The sequence below is a fragment of the Hyla sarda genome, chromosome 8, assembly GCF_029499605.1.
Source record: "Hyla sarda isolate aHylSar1 chromosome 8, aHylSar1.hap1, whole genome shotgun sequence".
Taxonomy (NCBI): Eukaryota; Metazoa; Chordata; class Amphibia; order Anura; family Hylidae; genus Hyla; species Hyla sarda.
Genome location: NC_079196.1, coordinates 132,976,884 through 132,995,794, shown reverse-complemented (window position 1 = coordinate 132,995,794; position 18,911 = coordinate 132,976,884). Strand labels below are relative to the sequence as shown.

At 46.0% G+C, this 18,911-nt stretch overlaps 1 protein-coding gene across 3 annotated transcripts in view; it reads right to left on the bottom strand.

Annotated features, from left to right (window-relative positions):
- The window catches only part of LOC130284872 (glutaminase kidney isoform, mitochondrial-like), a 1,293,621-nt gene that overhangs the window by 841,656 nt on the left and 433,054 nt on the right, over window positions 1-18,911 (bottom strand). For all 3 annotated transcript variants that reach the window (XM_056535756.1, XM_056535754.1, XM_056535755.1), the window contains exon 6: window positions 8,753-8,916. In XM_056535756.1, coding sequence (XP_056391731.1) covers window positions 8,753-8,916 — 164 coding nt within the window. The remainder of the gene's footprint in view (window positions 1-8,752; window positions 8,917-18,911) is intronic.

Below are 18,911 nucleotides of genomic sequence, written 5' to 3'. Positions count from 1 at the left end.
ATTGTGTCAAGCGATATGTGCTTTCCTAAACCAGCACCCCGACATAGCACACACTGTCTAGTCTCTACCTATGCCTGATATAGCGGATACCACATTACCCAGTATATTGCCTTCACCTGCAAACCAGTGCCGGACTTATACTCTTTCTACTTGCTCTAATTTACAAATATGTTTAACTTTCTGCCACCAGTTGGTTTAAAAGAAAAAAGGTTTTCAACTGAGTACCCCCTTAAGCCACGCCCCTTGGGTTCGGAAATCTCACTTCACACCCCCCGCTCTACATTACACAAGAAGCAGGGGGAGAGCGAGGACGTACACAACTCAGTACACAGCTCCTCCCCTCCCCCACACACAGCTCCCTCCCCTCCCCCTGCTCTGTCTCCACAGGACCTAATCTACCACGGGGAGGTTGCAAGTTTGCACGGGGAAAACACAGAGCGGGGGGGGGGGGAGGGAAGAGTGGATGTCCGTACACAGCTCCTCACCTCCATAATGACTGCTATGTGTGAAGGAGGACAGACTGCACTGCACAGGGATGATTTCTGTGTGTGAAGGAGACAGACTGCAGGGGAATAAATATCATACTGGGGATGAATTCTATGTGTGAGGGGGTGACTCCTGAATGACACATGCTGGGGTGCAGTATTCACCCCAGTTGGACATCATTTTACCCAATCAGGGCACTCCATACATGACCTTACAATCAAGATACTGAGAGGGAACTTCAAAAACACACAAGAGAGAAAGACATTTGAAGCCAAAAGGATACTTGTTACGCCGAGCGCTCCGGGTCCCCGCTCCTCCCCGGAGAGCTCGCAGCGTCTGCTTGTTCGCAGCGCCCCGGTCAGACCAGCTGACCGTGAGCGCTGCTGTAATGCCCCTAGCCGGGATGCAATCCGCGATGCGGGACGCGCCCGCTCGCGGTTCACATCCCGGACCGTTTACCAGACTCGCTCCCCGTCTGTTCTGTCCCGGCGCGCGCGGCCCCGCTCCCTAGGACGCGCGCGCGCCGGCTCTCTGCGATTTAAAGGGCCGGTGCGTCGCTGATTGGCGCCTGGTTCTAATTACTGTCTTCACCTGTGCACTTCCCTATATAACCTCACTTCCCCTTCCCTTCCTTGCCGGATCTTGTTGCCATTGTGCCAGTGAAAGCGTTCCTTGTGTATCCCAAGCCAGTGTTCCAGACCTCTTGCCGTTGCCCCTGACTACGATCCTTGCTGCCTGCCCTGACCTTCTGCTACGTCCGACCTTGGTCTTGCCTAATCCCTTGTACCGCGCGTATTTCAGCAGTCAGAGAGGTTGAGCCATTGCCGGTGGATACGACCTGGTTGCTACCGTAGCTGCAAGACCATCCAGCTTTGCGGCGGGCTCTGGTGAATACCAGTAGCAACTTAGAACCGGTCCGCCGGCACGGTCCGCGCCAATCCCTCTCTGACACAGAGGATCCACCTCCAGCCTGCCGAATCCTGACAGTAGATCCGGCCATGGATCCCGCTGAGGTCCTGCTACCAGTTGTCGCTGACCTTACCACGGTGGTCGCCCAGCAGTCGCAACAGCGCAACAAGGCCATCAGCTGTCTCAACTGACTTATGCTACAACAGCTTCTACCACAGCTACAGCAACCATCTCCTCCGCCAGGTCCTGCACCTCCTCCGCAGCGAGTGGCCGCTTCCAGCCTCCGCTTATCTTTGCCGGACAAATTCGATGGGGACTCTAGACTTTGCCGTGGTTTTCTCTCGCCATGTTCCCTGCATTTGGAGATGATGTCGGACCAATTTCCAACTGAACGGTCGAAGGTGGCTTTCGTGGTCAGTCTCCTGTCTGGGAAGGCCCTGTCATGGGCCACACCGCTCTGGGACCGCAATGATCCTTACACTGCCACTGTACAGTCCTTCTTCGCTGAGCTTCGTAGTGTCTTCGAGGAACCAGCCCGAGCTTCTTCTGCCGATACTGCCTTGCTGAACCTGGTCCAGGGTAATTCTTCCGTAGGCAAGTACGCCATCCAATTCCATATCCTCGCCTCCGAATTATCTTGGAATAACAAGGCCCTCTGCGCGACCTTCAAAAAAGGCCTATCCAGTAACATCAAAGATGTGCTGGCCGCACGAGAAATTCCTGCCAACCTGCATGAACTTATTCATTTGGCCACCCGCATTGACATGCGCTTTTCCGAAAGACGCCAGGAGCTCCGTCAGGATATGGACTTTGTTTGCACTAGGCGGTTTCTCTCCCCGGCTCCTCTCTTCTCTGGTCCGCTGCAATCTGTTCCTGTGCCTTCTGCCGTGGAGGCTATGCAAGTAGACAGGTCTCGCCTGACACCACAAGAGAGGACACGCCGCAATGAGAACCTATGCATGTACTGTGCCAGTACCGAACACTTCCTGAAGGATTGTCCTATCCGTCCTCCACGTCAGGAAAGACGCACTCCGACTCCGCACAAAGGTGAGACAGCTCTAGGTGTGAACTCTGCTTCTCCACGTCTTACTGTGCCTGTGCGGATTTCTTCTTCTAACTCCTCCTTCTCAGCTGTGGCCTTCTTGGATTCTGGATCTGCAGGAAATTTTATTTTGGCCTCTTTCGTTAACAGGTTCAACATCCCAGTGACCAGTCTCACCAGACCTCTCTACATTGCTTCTGTTAATGGAGAAAGATTGGACTGTACTGTGCGCTACCGCACAGAACCCCTGTTAATGTGCATTGGACCTCATCACGAAAACATTTAATTTCTGGTCCTCTCTAATTGCACTTCTGAAATTCTTCTCGGACTGCCTTGGCTCCAACGCCATTCCCCTACCCTTGACTGGACCACTGGGGAAATCAAGAACTGGGGTGCTTCTTGCCACAAAAAAATGCCTAACGTCTGCCCCCACTCCCGCCAGTCAAACCCCTGTGGCTCCTCCTATACCAGGTCTCCTGATGATTATGATTGCCCTATTGATCTCCTTCCTGGTACTACTCCACCCCGGGGCAGGATCTACCCTATGTCAGCTCCGGAGACACAAGCCATGTCGGATTACATCCAAGAAAATTTAAAAAGGGGATTCATCCACAAGTCCGCCTCCCCTGCCGGAGCAGGGTTCTTCTTTGTCTCCAAAAAAGACGGTTCCTTACGGCCATGCATCGATTACCGCGGTCTTAATAAGATCACTATAAAAAACCGCTATCCCCTACCTCTTATCTCAGAACTCTTTGACCGCCTATGTGGCGCTAATATCTTCACCAAATTGGATTTAAGAGGTGCATATAATCTCATCCGCATCAGGGAAGGGGATGAGTGGAAGACCGCATTTAATACCAGAGATGGACACTTTGAATATCTGGTTATGCCCTTTGGAATATCTGGTTATGCCCATCTTCAACGCCCCTGCTGTCTTCCAGGACTTTGTGAATGAAATTTTCCGTGATCTGTATATACTTGTGTTGTGGTTTACTTGGACAACATTTTGATTTTCTCTTCTAACCTCGAAGAACACCGCCGTCATGTCCGTCTTGTGCTCCAGAGACTCCGTGACAATCAATTATATGCCAAGATGGAGAAATGTCTCTTTGAATGCCAATCTCTTCCCTTCCTAGAATATTTAGTCTCTGGCCAGGGACTTCAAATGGACCCAGACAAACTGTCAGCCGTGTTAGATTGGCCACGCCCCTCCGGACTCCGAGCTATCCAACGCTTCTTAGGGTTTGCCAATTACTACTGACAATTTATTCCACATTTTTCCACCATTGTGGCTCCAATTGTTGCCCTAACCAAGAAAAACGCCAACCCTAAGTCCTGGCCTCCCCAAACGGACGAGGCATTCAACCGTCTCAGAACTGCCTTTTCTTCTGCTCCTGTACTCTCCAGACCTGATCCATCTAAACCCTTCTTACTGGAGGTAGACGCCTCCTTGGTGGGAGCCGGAGCTGTACTCCTACAAATAGACTCTTCTGGACATAATATTACCTGTGGTTTCTTTTCTAAGACCTTCTCCCCGGCGGAGAAAAATTACTCCATTGGTGATCGAGAACTGCTGGCCATAAAACTAGCCCTTGAGGAATGGAGGCACCTGCTGGAGGGTTCCAAATACCCAATTATCATCTACACTGATCACAAGAATCTCTCTTATCTTCAGTCGGCCCAACGGCTGAACCCATGCCAGGCTAGGTGGTCGTTGTTTTTTGCCCGTTTTAATTTTGAGATTCATTTTCGCCCTGCTGATAAAAACATCAGGGCTGCTGCCCTCTCTCATTCCTCTGATGCCTCCGAGACGGAAGCCCCCCTGCAACACATTGTTCCTCCTGAATGTCTGATCTCCTCTTCCCCAGCTTCCATCAGACAAACACCTCCTGGAAAGACTTTCGTCCCTCCACGCCAATGCCTCAAGATCCTCAGGTGGGGACACTCCTCACAACTCGCCGGCCATGCTGGCGTCAAGAAGTCCATCCAACTCATCTCTCGATTTTATTGGTGGCCTACCCTGGAAGCGGATGTTGCTGATTTTGTTCGGGCTTGTACAGTCTGTGCCCGGGACAAGACTCCTCGCCAGAAGCCTGCCGGCCTCCTTCATCCTCTGCTTGTCCCTGAGCTACCATGGTCTCAGATTGCCATGGACTTTATAACGGATCTGCCTTTATCCCATGGCAACACAGTCATTTGGGTGGTCGTTGATCGTTTTTCCAAGATGGCACATTTTATTCCACTTCCAGGCCTTCCCTCCGCACCACAGTTGGCGAAACAATTTTTTATGCATATTTTTCACCTTCACAGGCTTCCCACGCATATCGTCTCGGATAGAGGCGTTCAATTTGTGTCGAAATTCTGGAGAGCTCTCTGTAACCAACTAAAAATTAAATTAAATTTCTCGTCTTCCTATCATCCCCAATCCAATGGACAAGTAGAGAGAGTTAACCAGGTTCTTGGTGACTATTTGCAACATTTTGTTTCCTCCCGCCAGGATGATTGGGCCGATCTTCTACCCTGGGCTGAATTCTCGTACAATTTCAAAGACTCTGAATCCTCCGCTAAATCCCCGTTCTTTGTGGTGTACGGCCGTCACCCTCTTCCCCCCCCCCCCCTCCCCACTCCCACGCCTTCTGGTTTGCCTGCTGTTGACGAAGTTACCCGGGATTTCTCCATCATCTGGAAAGAGATTCAAAAATCCCTCCTACAGGCCTCATCCCGGATGAAGAAGCATGCCAACAAAAAGAGAAGAACTCCTCCTGGAGACAAAATGTGGCTCTCCGCCAAATATATCCGCTTCCGTGTCCCCAGTTATAAACTGGGACCACTTTATTTTGGACCCTTTAAAATCAAGTGCCAAATCAATCCTGTCTCCTACAAACTCCTTCTTCCTCCTTCTCTCCGTATTCCTAAAGCTTTTCATGTTTCTCTCCTTAAACCTCTTATCCTTAACCACTTCTCTCCCAAGGTTGTCGCTCCTACTCCTGTCTCCGGGTCCTCAGATGTCTTCTCGGTTAAAGAAATTCTCGCGTCTAAGACGGTCAGAGGTAAAAAAAAAAATTCTCGTAGATTGGGAGAATTGTGGTCCTGAGGAGAGGTCGTGGGAACCCGAGGATAACATTCTCGACAAGGACCTCATTCACAAATTTTCAGGTTCCAAAAAGAGGGGGAGACCTAGGGGGGGGGGGGGTACTGTTACGCCGAGCGCTCCGGGTCCCCTCTCCTCCCCAGAGCGCTTGCAGCGTCTGCTTGTTCGCAGCGCCCCGGTCAGACCAGCTGACCGTGAGCGCTGCGATAATGCCCCTAGCCGGGATGCGATCCGCGATGCGGGACGCGCCGGCTCGCAGTTCGCATCCCGGCCCGCTTACCAGACTTGTTCCCAGTCTGTTCTGTCCCGGCGCGCGAGACCCCGCTCCCTAGGGCGCGCGCCGGCTCTCTGCAATTTAAAGGGCCGGTGCGCCGCTGATTGGCGCCTGGTTCTAATTACTGTGTTCACCTGTGCACTTCCCTATTTAACCTCACTTCCCCTTCCCTTCCTGGCCGGATCTTGTTGCCATTGTGCCAGTGAAAGCGTTCTTTGTATGTCCCAAGCCAGTGTTCCAGACCTCTTGCCGTTGCCCCTGACTACGATCCTTGCTGCCTGCCCTGACCTTCTGCTACGTCCGACCTTGCTCTTGTCTAATCCCTTGTACCGCGCCTATCTCAGCAGTCAGAGAGGTTGAGCCTTTGCCGGTGGATACGACCTGGTTGCTACCGCCGCTGCAAGACCATCCCGCTTTGCGGCGGGCTCTGGTGAATACCAGTAGCAACTTAGAACCGGTCCGCCGGCATGGTCCACGCCAATCCCTCTCTGACACAGAGGATCCACCTCCAGCCTGCCGAATCCTGACAATACTGTTTTTTGACTCGAAAAACAGGGGACTTAATGTGGATTTGAGTTTCTTATCTCATTATCAAAATTTCTTATAACCTGTGCTCTACTGTATTCTCTTATAACCTGCACTGTGTTCTCTTTTACATCTCACTATGTCCTGCTAATTATCAGTCTCTCAGTGTTGTTGTAGTTCTTTTGATGGTCTCGTATTCACGATTCTCCTTAAAATCCACTATATCCCATTTGAATTGTGCATCCTTTCTCTCCTTAAGATACGCTACTAAGCCTGTACTATTCCATGCGGTAAGTAATTTTACAAGCTATGTATTTCCCACCAAGTTCTGGCATGAACTTTGTACAGTTTGGTTAATGCTTTAAAACCTGATTTAGCTGATGCAGTTTGCATATTAAATACTCTCTCTTTTTCAGAGAACACCTTTTTTGAGTCTTCTAGCCATTTGTTATTGTCAATTTTGCCAGACAGAAATGTTGCCATATCCTCACTGAAGAGGTATATAGTGTTATTATATACGGCACTGATTTGCGAATTTACGCATAGATATTATAAGTAATCTGATATATATTTTATATATCGCACTGATAGAAGATGAGATCTAAAGCATAACATTTATTCTTGTCTTGATAAAAGCTCCAAAAAAATATTGTGAAAAAAATTCAATACAGACATACATTGTTCTATGCTGCCATCATAGTGTCCACATACAGAGCATATACCAGCAGTATAAATTGCCATGAAAAATGTACTCAGGTTTATGTCACAACTCTCTGTATCCTTCATATTAGTGGTATCTTGACTCCAAGTGTGATGTATGTATAAAATCCACATAGAAGTCATATAGCAACCAACATTGCAGCCTTAACAATAGATATTGCAGAACTGTTTCTATAGGGTTTCAGCCATAGTGTAGCACATGTATATTGCCTAAGACAAATCAGATGATATATTGTACGGTGTACAGACCATAGCGTTTTTCTGGTAGATGTCACACTTTCAATGTTTTCAGTATTAGTGTATAATTCTTATTGCACATGGTCCTTATAAATGTCACAGTGCCAAATAATTTATCTGCATGATGTATTCTTCTTATTGCACATAGTCCTAATCGACGACTGTCACATGAATGAAGTTCAATGATCTTTATTCACTTTTTTTTTCACTTTTTTTTTGCAGTGTTATAGCTCCCATAGGGACCTATAACACTGCACACACTGATCTTTTACATTGATCAGTGGTTTCTCATAAGAAACCACTGATCGATGATTCTGCCGCTTGACTGCTCATGCCTGGATCTCACAGCGAGGAGGCAGGTAGGGATCCTCCGGCCGTCCTGTAAGCTGTTCGGGATGCCGAGATTTCGCCGCGGCAATCCCGAACAGCTCCCTGAGCTAACCGGCATGGTTTCACTTTAGACTCGGCATTCAACTTTGAACGCCGCGTCTAAAGTGTTAATAGTGCGCGATCAATGCCGCGCGCTATTAGCCACGGCTCCCGGCCTGACCCGCTATGACGCAAGGCCACGCCATGGCCCCGCGTTATAGAACTGGAGCGGACTCAGGACGTACAGGTACGCCCTACGCCCTTAACAGGTTAAGTTAAGGGTGCCCAAAATTTTGTCCAGCCCATTTTTGGAGTTTGGTGTGACATCATGTCCAATTTGCTTTTTTGCCTCCCTATTTGGGTTGAGCTCCAATACACACAAAAGGGAATAAACATGTGCATAGCAAAAAAAGTGTTACTGCAATCCTTTTCTGTGAGAAATACTTCATTTTCGAGAAAAATTTCAGGGGTGCCAACATTTACGGGCACGACTGTATGTATATATATGTGTATCTATACACACACACACACATATATATATATATATATATATATATATATACACACACACTATATATCTAACAGCACATAAAGCGCTACGCCTGCACACTGAAGCCGTTGCCAATGACACAATGCTGTGGGGCTGGTACGCAATTATCGCCAGGGCTGGTTTTTATTCCCAGTCCGGCCCTGTATGTAGCCAAGCTCTTTACCCCTCATCTAAAGAGCTTGCCATTATATGGCCATCCCTTTTAGTTATACTTCTACTTGTTCTGAGTAAAGAGTAGGAAGACGGGAGTGTCTCCGGTGACGTCATTCCCTCCTCCTGCTCAGAAACGATTTTGCGCAGTTTTTCAAAATTTAAACGGTCACCTAGATATGTATATAATATGTGAGCTTAACTATACATGTAATGACTTGACAAAGATGGGTTTAACGCCTTGAAATATGTCAGTATTTACAGTATATTGAAATAAAAATACACCACTAAATCAAAGTAACTAGATCATTGGTGATTTTCTAGCAAAAACAATAAAAACACAGTTAATCACAAATATTCTCTGAAAAAGTAAATATTTTCTCAGATAAAATAACTTACCATCTTCATTCAAAAACAGCTTATTGAACCTTAAGCCACTAGGTTCCTTTCCGACATATCTATGCACATACTCTGTGCTAAGATCATTAACGGAAATTGCATACTTCAGAGGCTTGACGCATGACTGTAAGCAAAATGGGACTTTGGTATCACCAACCGAATGTCTACAGAAGAGAAAGAGAAAAAACACCATACTAAGTATGCAACAAGCACAAATCATTTTAGGTTATGTTCACACATACAGATTTGCTGCTGATTTACTCCCTAGCCAAATAGTGAAGTCGAAACATTCAGCAAAACCACAACAAATCCACACATGTGAATATACCCTTAACCTGTTAAGGACATATATGGGGGAGATTTATTAAAACCAGTCCAGAGAAAAAGTTACTGAGTTGCCCATACCAGCCAATGAGATAATTTTTGAAAAGGCCTTTCAATAATAAAAGTAGTAAGCTGATTGGTTGCTATGGGCAACTCAGCAATTTTTCCTCTGGACAGGATTTGATAAATCTCCCCCATAGGGCGTAAGGGTACGCCCTTGTGTCCTGGTACTTAAGGCCCAAGGGCATGCATGTATGCCCTGAATTGTTAAGTGACTTTGAAGCGAGCGCAGGAACCGACTCAAGTGGACAGAAATAAGGATACTACAAGGAAGACAAATCTGGGTTCTTATAGATGCAATCAACGCTATTGCAAATGCTGTGCTAATATGGTAAATGGAGCCAAGTCCTTCTCCAGTCAGTTCACAAAGGAAGAATTCAGCATATGAGTTTCAGTTAATTGTGCATCATCCTTTGTGTTATATTTGATGGAGTGAATGTGTCATCTCCAATATGTGGGGAGGGCAGTTAAGTATTTTTGGGGTCAATAAGTACAGATTTAATGTCAAACACAGATTTTAACAACATATTGCCCATAGGCACGCAACGAAGTTGCATATCAGTGATTTTTCTGAATTTTCCTTCATTATTATTGAAGAAATTTCAGAGGTGGCTGTGGATCGCTTTGAAAGGTTACGCAAGAGGGAAGTGTACTGGATTTTCAGGCCCAACACTATGCACCCACTAGGCCTTATTTAAGTTTCTAGTATTTTGGATTAAGCTGCTCAGTCCTTAATCTATTGTCTCTACAGGAGACTGAAAAAGTTTGGTGACAGGGAGGAGGAAAACTGCCAATGCGTTTTGGCAGTTTTTCTGGCGTTTTTTCTGGTGTTTTTCCTGGTGTGTGGAAACAGCCAGTTTTGTCCCCTGTGATGTATAGCATCACTACTCACCTCCCCCAGCTGCATAGTATACAGTGGTGCATAGTGTACCCATGTATACTATACAGGAGCCGGGAATCCTGTCACTATACTGACAGGACTCCCTGCTCCTATAGCCCCTTTGGGCAGGATACAGTATATACAGATACTATCTATATATAGCTGTATATATTGTATTGAGGAGACGAGGTCCGCTTACCTCCCTCACTCGCTGTCCCCGCCGGGCCCATGTAGCTCCGCCCCCTAGTGATGAAATCATTAGGGGGCGGAGCTACAGACAGGAGCCATGCTGGCAAGGGTGTGAGGCTCTGTTCACACTGTCCGTTTTGTATAATGTATACAGACCCTTCTGTCATTGTCCTCCCAGACAGGTAGACTCCAGCTGTTGCTAAATTACAAATCCCAGCATGCCCATGCCTGGGCATGCTGGGAGTTGTAGTTTTGCACCAATTGGAGGCTCCCTATTTGGGAAGACATTGCATTATGGGCGCTCTTCCCCAGCGGAAAGCAACAAAAATGTCCTAACCAAATTTTTTGTGTTTTTTTTTCTTTTCGTTTCAGATCCGTGTTTGCAGAGGATTGCAGCGGATTTGATGGATTACGGCGGATGAACTGGATATTTTTCTTTTAATAAAATGGTTAACGAGGGGGGGAGTGTTTTTTTTTTAATTAAACTTTTGTTATTGAATTTTCAGGCTTAGTAGTGGAGGCTGTCTTATAGATGGAATCCATTACTAATCCGGGGTTAGCGTTAGCCCCAAAAACCGCTAGCGCTAACCCCCAATTATAACCCCGGCACCCACCGCCACAGGGGTGTCGGGAAGAGCTGGTACCAACAGGCCCGGAGTGTCAAAAATGGCGCACTCCTGGGCCTAGGTGGTAACCGGCTGGCATTATTTAGACTGGGGAGGGCCAGTAACAGTGATCCTCGCCAACCCTGGTAACGTCAGGCTGTTGCTGCTTGGTTGGTATCTGGCTGTGAATAAAAATACGAGGAACCCTATGAGTTTTTTTTATTTATTTATGAAAAAAAACAAAGCATAGGGCTCCCTGTATTTTTATAGTGCCCATAATGAGAGCGCCCATAATGCAATGTCTACCCAAACAGGGAGCCTCCAATTGGTGCAAAACTAAAACTCCCAGCATGGCCAGACAGCCTTTGGCTGTCTGGGCATGCTGGGAGTTGTAGTTTAGCAATAGCTGGAGTCTCCCTGTCTGGGTCTGTTCACATTATACAAAACGGACATTGTGAACAGAGCCTCAGACGTCATCACTAAGGGGTGGAGCTACACTGACCCAGCCGGGACTGGAGGGAGGTAAGGGGACTTCTTCATCTTCTGTATACACTATATACAGCTATCTATATAGCTGTATAAATTGTATACCACCCAAAGGGTTAACCTACACTGTCCAGCAGTGTAAGTTAAAGGGGTACTCCGCTGCTATGACTTTATCAATACATTTGCCCATTGTGTAAAGTTGTTTAACTCTTTAATATGCTTATTGCGTCAATAATGCATATTATTTCTGTTATACTTACTCTTCCTATGTGCAGGAAGTAGTGTAGTTTTTTGGTGCTTCGTGACTGCTGACAATGTTTGCGGCCATGTTGTTGTCAGCCCGTCCTGCAGTGTCGGCGTTGATGTCCGCATTTCCCTCCTCCCGTGTCCATAGTCAAGCCGGCCCACTTCTTAAATATTCATTCTTTGAAATTGTGTGGCAATGACGTTTTTCACTTTCTTTGCCGCCCCTTGTGTGAGCGTCCTAGCCTGGTCCAATCATCCTTTGCGCCAGGTGCATGCGTCATGTATATTTTGAGAGTTGTCTTCGGCACGTAGTGCGCATGTCTGGTCATTTTGTTTATCGCATTCTCAACACTATGCTTACAGCGTAGTGCTAACGCCGGCTACGTCAGTAGCATAGCCCTGCGCATGCGCAGTAGTCCTTACAGATAAGGGCTTACGTTAGTAGCGTAGCCCTGAGCTGTAAGGACAAATGCGCATGCGCAGGGCTACGCTAGGAACGTAAGCCCTGAACTGGAAGGAGAACTGTGCATGCGCATGGCTACGCTACTAACGTATGCTACGTTAGCACTACGCTGGCAGCGTAGGGATGCGCAGGTGCACATTTCTCTACCGAACGATGGAACATGATGGGCGTGGAAAGAAGAAACAAGGGAGGGAAGCTAGGACGCCTATGGGCGGAAATAAAAAAAAAAGGGGCATGCACATAGGCGTGAACAAAAAAATGGATGGGCGGAATAACAAGGAAAAATAGGTGGCACCTAAGCGCATAATCAGGCCGCAAAGTATTAGGGGAATGGTAGTTTTCACGGACCGAACAACAGGAAATAAGCAACAACGTGAGCCAGACAGAACGCCAACTCAGGGAACGACAACGCTAATGGATAAAGCCCATACAGTACAGGGGTGTTATGTGAAGTCATCAAGTAAGAGGTAAAAAGTTGGTGAAATAAGCACTAGACAGCGGAGAACCCCTTTAACTCTTTCCTTGCCGAGCTTGCGCATATTGCACAGCTCAGCAAGGGGTTAAGTGAGCCAGCAATGTGTATACTGAATACACATTGCAGGCTCACTGTAAGTTCTTGCTGGGCAGTAGATATACGACCTATATCTACTGCTCAGCATCTGCTGTTCTCCCGGCTCTGTAGCCCAAAATTCACATCCCAAAATTCACATCAGGAGGATCGCAACAGGTGTCAGGAGTGACACTTGCTGTGATCTGTCCCTTACTGTAGGTACTACTGCTCCCAACATGGAGCACACTCTGCTCCATGCTGGGAGTTTTAGTACCTGCATTAATAGACAGAAAGCAGCGAGTGTCACTCCTGACACTCGCTGTGATCCTCCTGTATAATGTATAGATGCAGCCGGACTCTCTTCCATGGTCCCCTGCACTGACGCATATATATATATATATATATATATATATATATATATATACACCAAGTCATATTTCCTACAGAGAGTTGTGGTTGGCTGGAACCATCTGGCCAATCACAGCTCTCTGGGGGAAATATGAATAGGTGTATGTATACGGCAGTGCAGGGGACCATAGAAGAGCAGCCGACCGCCCGCATCTATACATTATACAGGAGGATCGCAATGGGGCGATCTGTCAATTAGTACAGGTACTACTACTCGCATCATCAGAAATATATAGAAAAAGACAGAGGAGACACAATGCGCATCTAAGCGTAGTAAAAAAATATATATATATAGATAGATAATCTGAGTGTAAAAGAAAATAATTAAATTAAATTAAAAATGGATGTCGGCTCCAGATTCGTGTTTTCAGTTGTTATGTTAGGTTTGCTCACCTTTCTGTGTTGTACCGTGGGCACAACACCAGTAGACGCTTGTTTCCCACTATTCTGGGGGACACAGATTGGAGGAGTGCAGCCGGCACTAGACCCGTTCTCACCGGCGGAGGACGGTCACTGGAATGGAAGAATATCGGTCCCGTGGACCCGAGAAAAAAGAGAAGTGCTTCTGTGGGCGCTCACCTCCGTCACAGATGTAGTCCGTCACAGGTATGTGGAAGTTTCCGAGAACTTGGTAAAATAAAACCGCTTAGACACGGATGTATTTTGGAAAATAAAAAGGTTTATTCCTTCAGCATGCAATACAGCAACGCGTTTCGAGGGGCAGGGACCCCCTCTTCATCAGGCTATCTGATTGGGCAGTGTGGATGTCCTTTATTTATACCTCATTTGCCCGCGAAAATCACATTTGTGTGTTACATAACATGAAAATAAAACAATAAAGAAAAAAAAAAAGAAAAAAAAAATTTATAAATAAATAAATCAAATCCATAGAAAAGAAGACATTTATACTAAAAATGGAAGTGAGCATTCTGTAAAATAACCCACAGATGGTCAGTTTGACTAACCATTATATTATGCACCTTATCTTGTATTGCATATGTGATATGTAATAATTCTGCAGACGTCGGGCCATTTCAAACGCTCTCCCTTCGGAGATCTACAGTGGCTGGGTGAGAGGTCTGAGGCACCGACCGCCGGTCTGTCCACACATCCGTCCTCCTGGCTGCTTATTGGATGGGGGACCGGCGTCAAACCCATTTCCCCACACAGGGATGATTACATTTATTTAATGCATATGTGTATGTGTATGTACATACACACACATCCATACGCATGGTGGATGGATGTGTACTTATCAGCTGTTTGTTTTGCTTTAATTCAGTTTGTTTGTTGTGGTTGTTGTGTCAGTTGTTAACTATCTCATCTTTTTAAGATATTAATTCCACCGCTTCATTCAGGCCATGTGGTTGTAATGTCTGGAGGCTGTAAATCCAGAACATTTCTTTGCGTGACAGGATTTCAAACCTATTTTTCTTTCCCGGTGGAATGTGCTCAATTGGGGTTATGGATATGGCTGTCATGTTTCCCTCATGCATCAGGCTCAGATGTCTAGATAGGCTATGGTGCATGAATCTCTTCTTTATGTTGGAACGATGCTGATTCAATCTCAAATGTAATGGTTGTGTTGTTCTTACAACATATAAGAAATGTTCTGGATTTACAGCCTCCAGACATTACAACCACATGGCCTGAATGAAGCGGTGGAATTAATATCTTAAAAAGATGAGATAGTTAACAACTGACACAACAACCACAACAAACAAACTGAATTAAAACAAAACAAACAGCTGATAAGTACACATCCATCCACCATGCGTATGGATGTGTGTGTATGTACATACGCATACACATATGCATTAAATAAATGTAATCATCCCTGTGTGGGGAAATGGGTTTGACGCCGGTCCCCCATCCAATAAGCAGCCAGGAGGACGGATGTGTGGACAGACCGGCGGTCAGTGACTCAGACCTCTCACCCAGCCACTGTAGATCTCCGAAGGGAGAGCGTTTGAAATGGCCCGACGTCTGCAGAATTATTACATATCACATATGCAATACAAGATAAGGTGCATAATATAATGGTTAGTCAAACTGACCATCTGTGGGTTATTTTACAGAATGCTCACTTCCATTTTTAATGTAAATGTCTTCTTTTCTATGGATTTGATTTATTTATTTAAAAAAATTATTTATTTATTTTTTTATTTATTTTATTTAATTTTTTTTTATTTTTTTTTATGTTTTATTTATTTATTTATTTTCTTTATTGTTTTATTTTCATGTTATGTAACACACACGTGATTTTCGCGGGCAAATGAGGTATAAATGAAGGACATCCACACTGCCCAATCAGATAGCCTGATGAAGAGGGGGTCCCTGCCCCTCGAAACGCGTTGCTGTATTGCATGCTGAAGGAATAAATCTTCTTTTTATTTTCCAAAATACATCCGTGTCTAAGCGGTTTTATTTTACCAAGTTCTCGGAAACTTCCACATACCTGTGACGGAATACATCTGTGACGGAGGTGAGCGCCCACAGAAGCACTTCTCTTTTTTCTCGGGACCACGGGACCGATATTCTTCCACTACTCGCATCATGGAACAGTGTTTTCCATGCTGGAAGCAGTAGTACTACCTAACAATTTAAAAAACAAAAAAATAAGTGAAAAACACACACACACTAAATTTCTATTACAGTCTGCTACATTTTTTGTGCCCTGCCACATAAATTGATCCCTGTTTAAAAATTAAATAAAAATGTAATTATAAAAAAGATACATTTTAAATACAATTTTTTCCCATCACTACCGTATATACTCGAGTATAAGCCGAGTTTTTCAGCACGATTTTTCATGCTGAAAACACCCCCCTCGGCTTATACTCGAGTGAACTCCCCCACCCGCAGTGGTCTTCAACCTGCGGACTTCCAGAGGTTTCAAAACTACAACTCCCAGCAAGTCCGGGCAGCCAACGGCTGTCCGGGCTTGCTGGGAGTTGTAGTTTTGAAACCTCCGGAGGTCCGCAGGTTGAAGACCACTGCGGCCTTCGACATCATCCAGCCCCCTCTCACCCCCTTTAGTTCTGAGTACTCACCTCCGCTCGGCGCTGGTCCGGTCCTGCAGGACTGTCCGGTGAGGAGGTGGTCCGGTGGGATAGTGGTTCCGGGCTGCTATCTTCACCGGGGAGGCCTCTTCTAAGCGCTTCGGGCCCGGCCTCAGAATAGTCACGTTGCCTTGACGACGACGCAGAGGTGCGTTCATTGCCAACGTACTTCTGCGTCGTTGTCAAGGCAACGCCTCTATTCCGGGCCGGAGAAGAGGCGCCCCCGGTGAAGATAGCAGCCCGGAACCACTATCCCACCGGACCACCTCCTCACCGGACAGTCCTGCAGGACCGGACCAGCGCCGAGCGGAGGCGAGTACTCAGAACTAAAGGGGGTGAGAGGGGGCTGGATGATGTTGAAGGCCGCAGTGGTCTTCAACCTGCGGACCTCCGGAGGTTTCAAAACTACAACTCCCAGCAAGCCCGGACAGCCGATGGCTGCCCGGGCTTGCTGGGAGTTGTAGTTTTGAAACCTCTGGAGGTCCGCAGGTTGAAGACCACTGAGGGCGAATGATGAGAAGAGGATGATGAAGGGGGGGGTGGGATGATGAAGGGGGGTGGGGATGATGACAAGGGGATGATGAAGGGGGGGTGTGTGGGATGATAAGGGGATGATGAAGGGGGGATGTGTGGGATGATAAGGGGATGATGAAGGGGGGATGTGTGGGATGATGACAAGGGGATGATGAAGGGGGGATGTGTGGGATGATAAGGGGATGATGAAGGGGGGATGTGTGGGATGATGACAAGGGGATGATGAAGGGGGGATGTGTGGGATGATAAGGGGATGATGAAGGGGGGATGTGTGGGATGATAAGGGGATGATGAAGGGGGGATGTGTGGGATGATGACAAGGGGATGATGATGAGGATGTTAATGACGGGTCTGGATGATGACACGGGGGGATGAGGTATTTCCCACCCTAGGCTTATACTCGAGTCAATAACTTTTCCTGGGATTTTGGGTTAAAATTAGGGGTCTCGGCTTATACTCGGGTCGGCTTATACTCGAGTATATACAGTACTTTATCTTCATTATTTATTTATTTTTTAATGCTACCCTACAAAATTTCATTAAAAAAAAAGGTATCTCCCTCACTATTTTGGATCGCTAAAGTCCATAAAAAGAATAAAAACTGCTGGCAAAAACGCCCATGGCGTTTTTTCTTGACTTGTTTTCACTTCCATTGACTTCAATGGGAGGAAAACACCAAGATTTTCCTGATAAAAGCACCAAACTAGGATTTGGAAGGCATTTTTGAAAACCAGCCTCTGAGCCCAAAATAGCTGAAAAACGCCCAAAGAATAAAATAAAAAAAATGCCAAACTGAAAAACGCCAAGTGGATCTGGCATTTTGTAGTTTATTATTGACTTGCAGCTAACTTCTGGATGCGGTGTTTTTTTGCAGAAAAAATGCCGTGCGGCAAAATGGGCAATTTTTTATGCCGTTTTTGCGTGAAAATCCTCACTGGAATTCTAGCCTAACACTCACCTCCTGCATCCTTCGTCCTCTGCTCTGGTGCAGGGAGAGTGACATCACTCCACCTGCGCAGATTTTTCTATATACAGGGATATACCGAGGGTTCATTTTTTGCGCCGTGATCTGTAGTATTCATGAGTGTTATTTTTGAGTTGATGGAAATTTTTGATTGCTTTTTATAAAAAAAAAAAAAATTATGATATATAAAAGTGACCAAAATATTTTAAAGGGTTAATGCTGCACACCATCCAGATCGGTGGTATTTGGCATTAGGTTTGGCACGGGTCCCGGCTATGGTGCCCTCAGCTGCTGAGCATACTTCATAGTTCGGAGGTGGGCACAGGGCGTAAATTTACCTCTAGGTGTTGTTACGCCTGAGAGTGCCGGCGGCCTACCGTACCTCCTTGATACCTGCTAGGGGGACAACTACTTGTGCAAATGTCCATTATCCCTACCTATAATAAATCTTATTTTAGTTAGTTTTACTTTACTTAGATCATACATCTCCTATGTATATGTATACATCTTTATTATTGTTATTGCTAACTCTCATCTACTGGTGCCTGTTATTTTTCTCCATTCATCTTAGCTGTCAGCGCCTTCAGCACTCACAGTGCAGTCTATCACATTTTGTCAGGCTGCCAGCGTGGGGGAATTTGGGGGGTTCTGCACGCTGAGACAGCTATTCTTACAATGTGTGCGCTGTCAGCGCCGTGACCTGACTCAGCATTCACACTGGAGAACCTTGCAGCACAAACAGCATGGGGACTACTAGTCAAATAATGCCCTTTCACTTATTTTGTAGCTCACAGGACCAGCAGCACCATACAGAGGTGTATCCTGAGCATAGTAAGTTTAATTTAAGATATATCAACATCCAATAGCTGCCACGCAGTTACTAGGAAATACTGTCTTCTGATTTAGACATATTGTATATTTCATATTGTGTATGGATACAATGTTTTTTATTCAGTAGTTAGCTTTTAATATGGTTGTGATTTTTTTTGTGGTTAATAAAAATGTATGTACACAAAGAGTTAATCTTTCAAAGGGTTAATTTTGCACTCTGCTGGCCCACTGTGATGTCATTGTGGTGCCAAGTAAAGGGCTTTAAATTGATTCAGTTTTATGTATTTGTCTATGCCAAATGCACATCTGAAGAAGGGGTGCTGCAAGCCCTAAAACATTTTGTTAGAAGGCTATATAAGTTTGTTTGTATCAATATATGTAGGTTTGGTGTGAGGACTTGAGCAGCACCAATTCCTTTATTTGAATGGCATTTGCACCCAAGAACTGGGACCTTTTTCTCTGCACTATCCTTGGCTTATCGTTATTCCGGCGGACATGTGATTCTGACGGACACCCAAAGGCTGCACCATTCCTTGTCGTCACTGAGAGCTCTATAA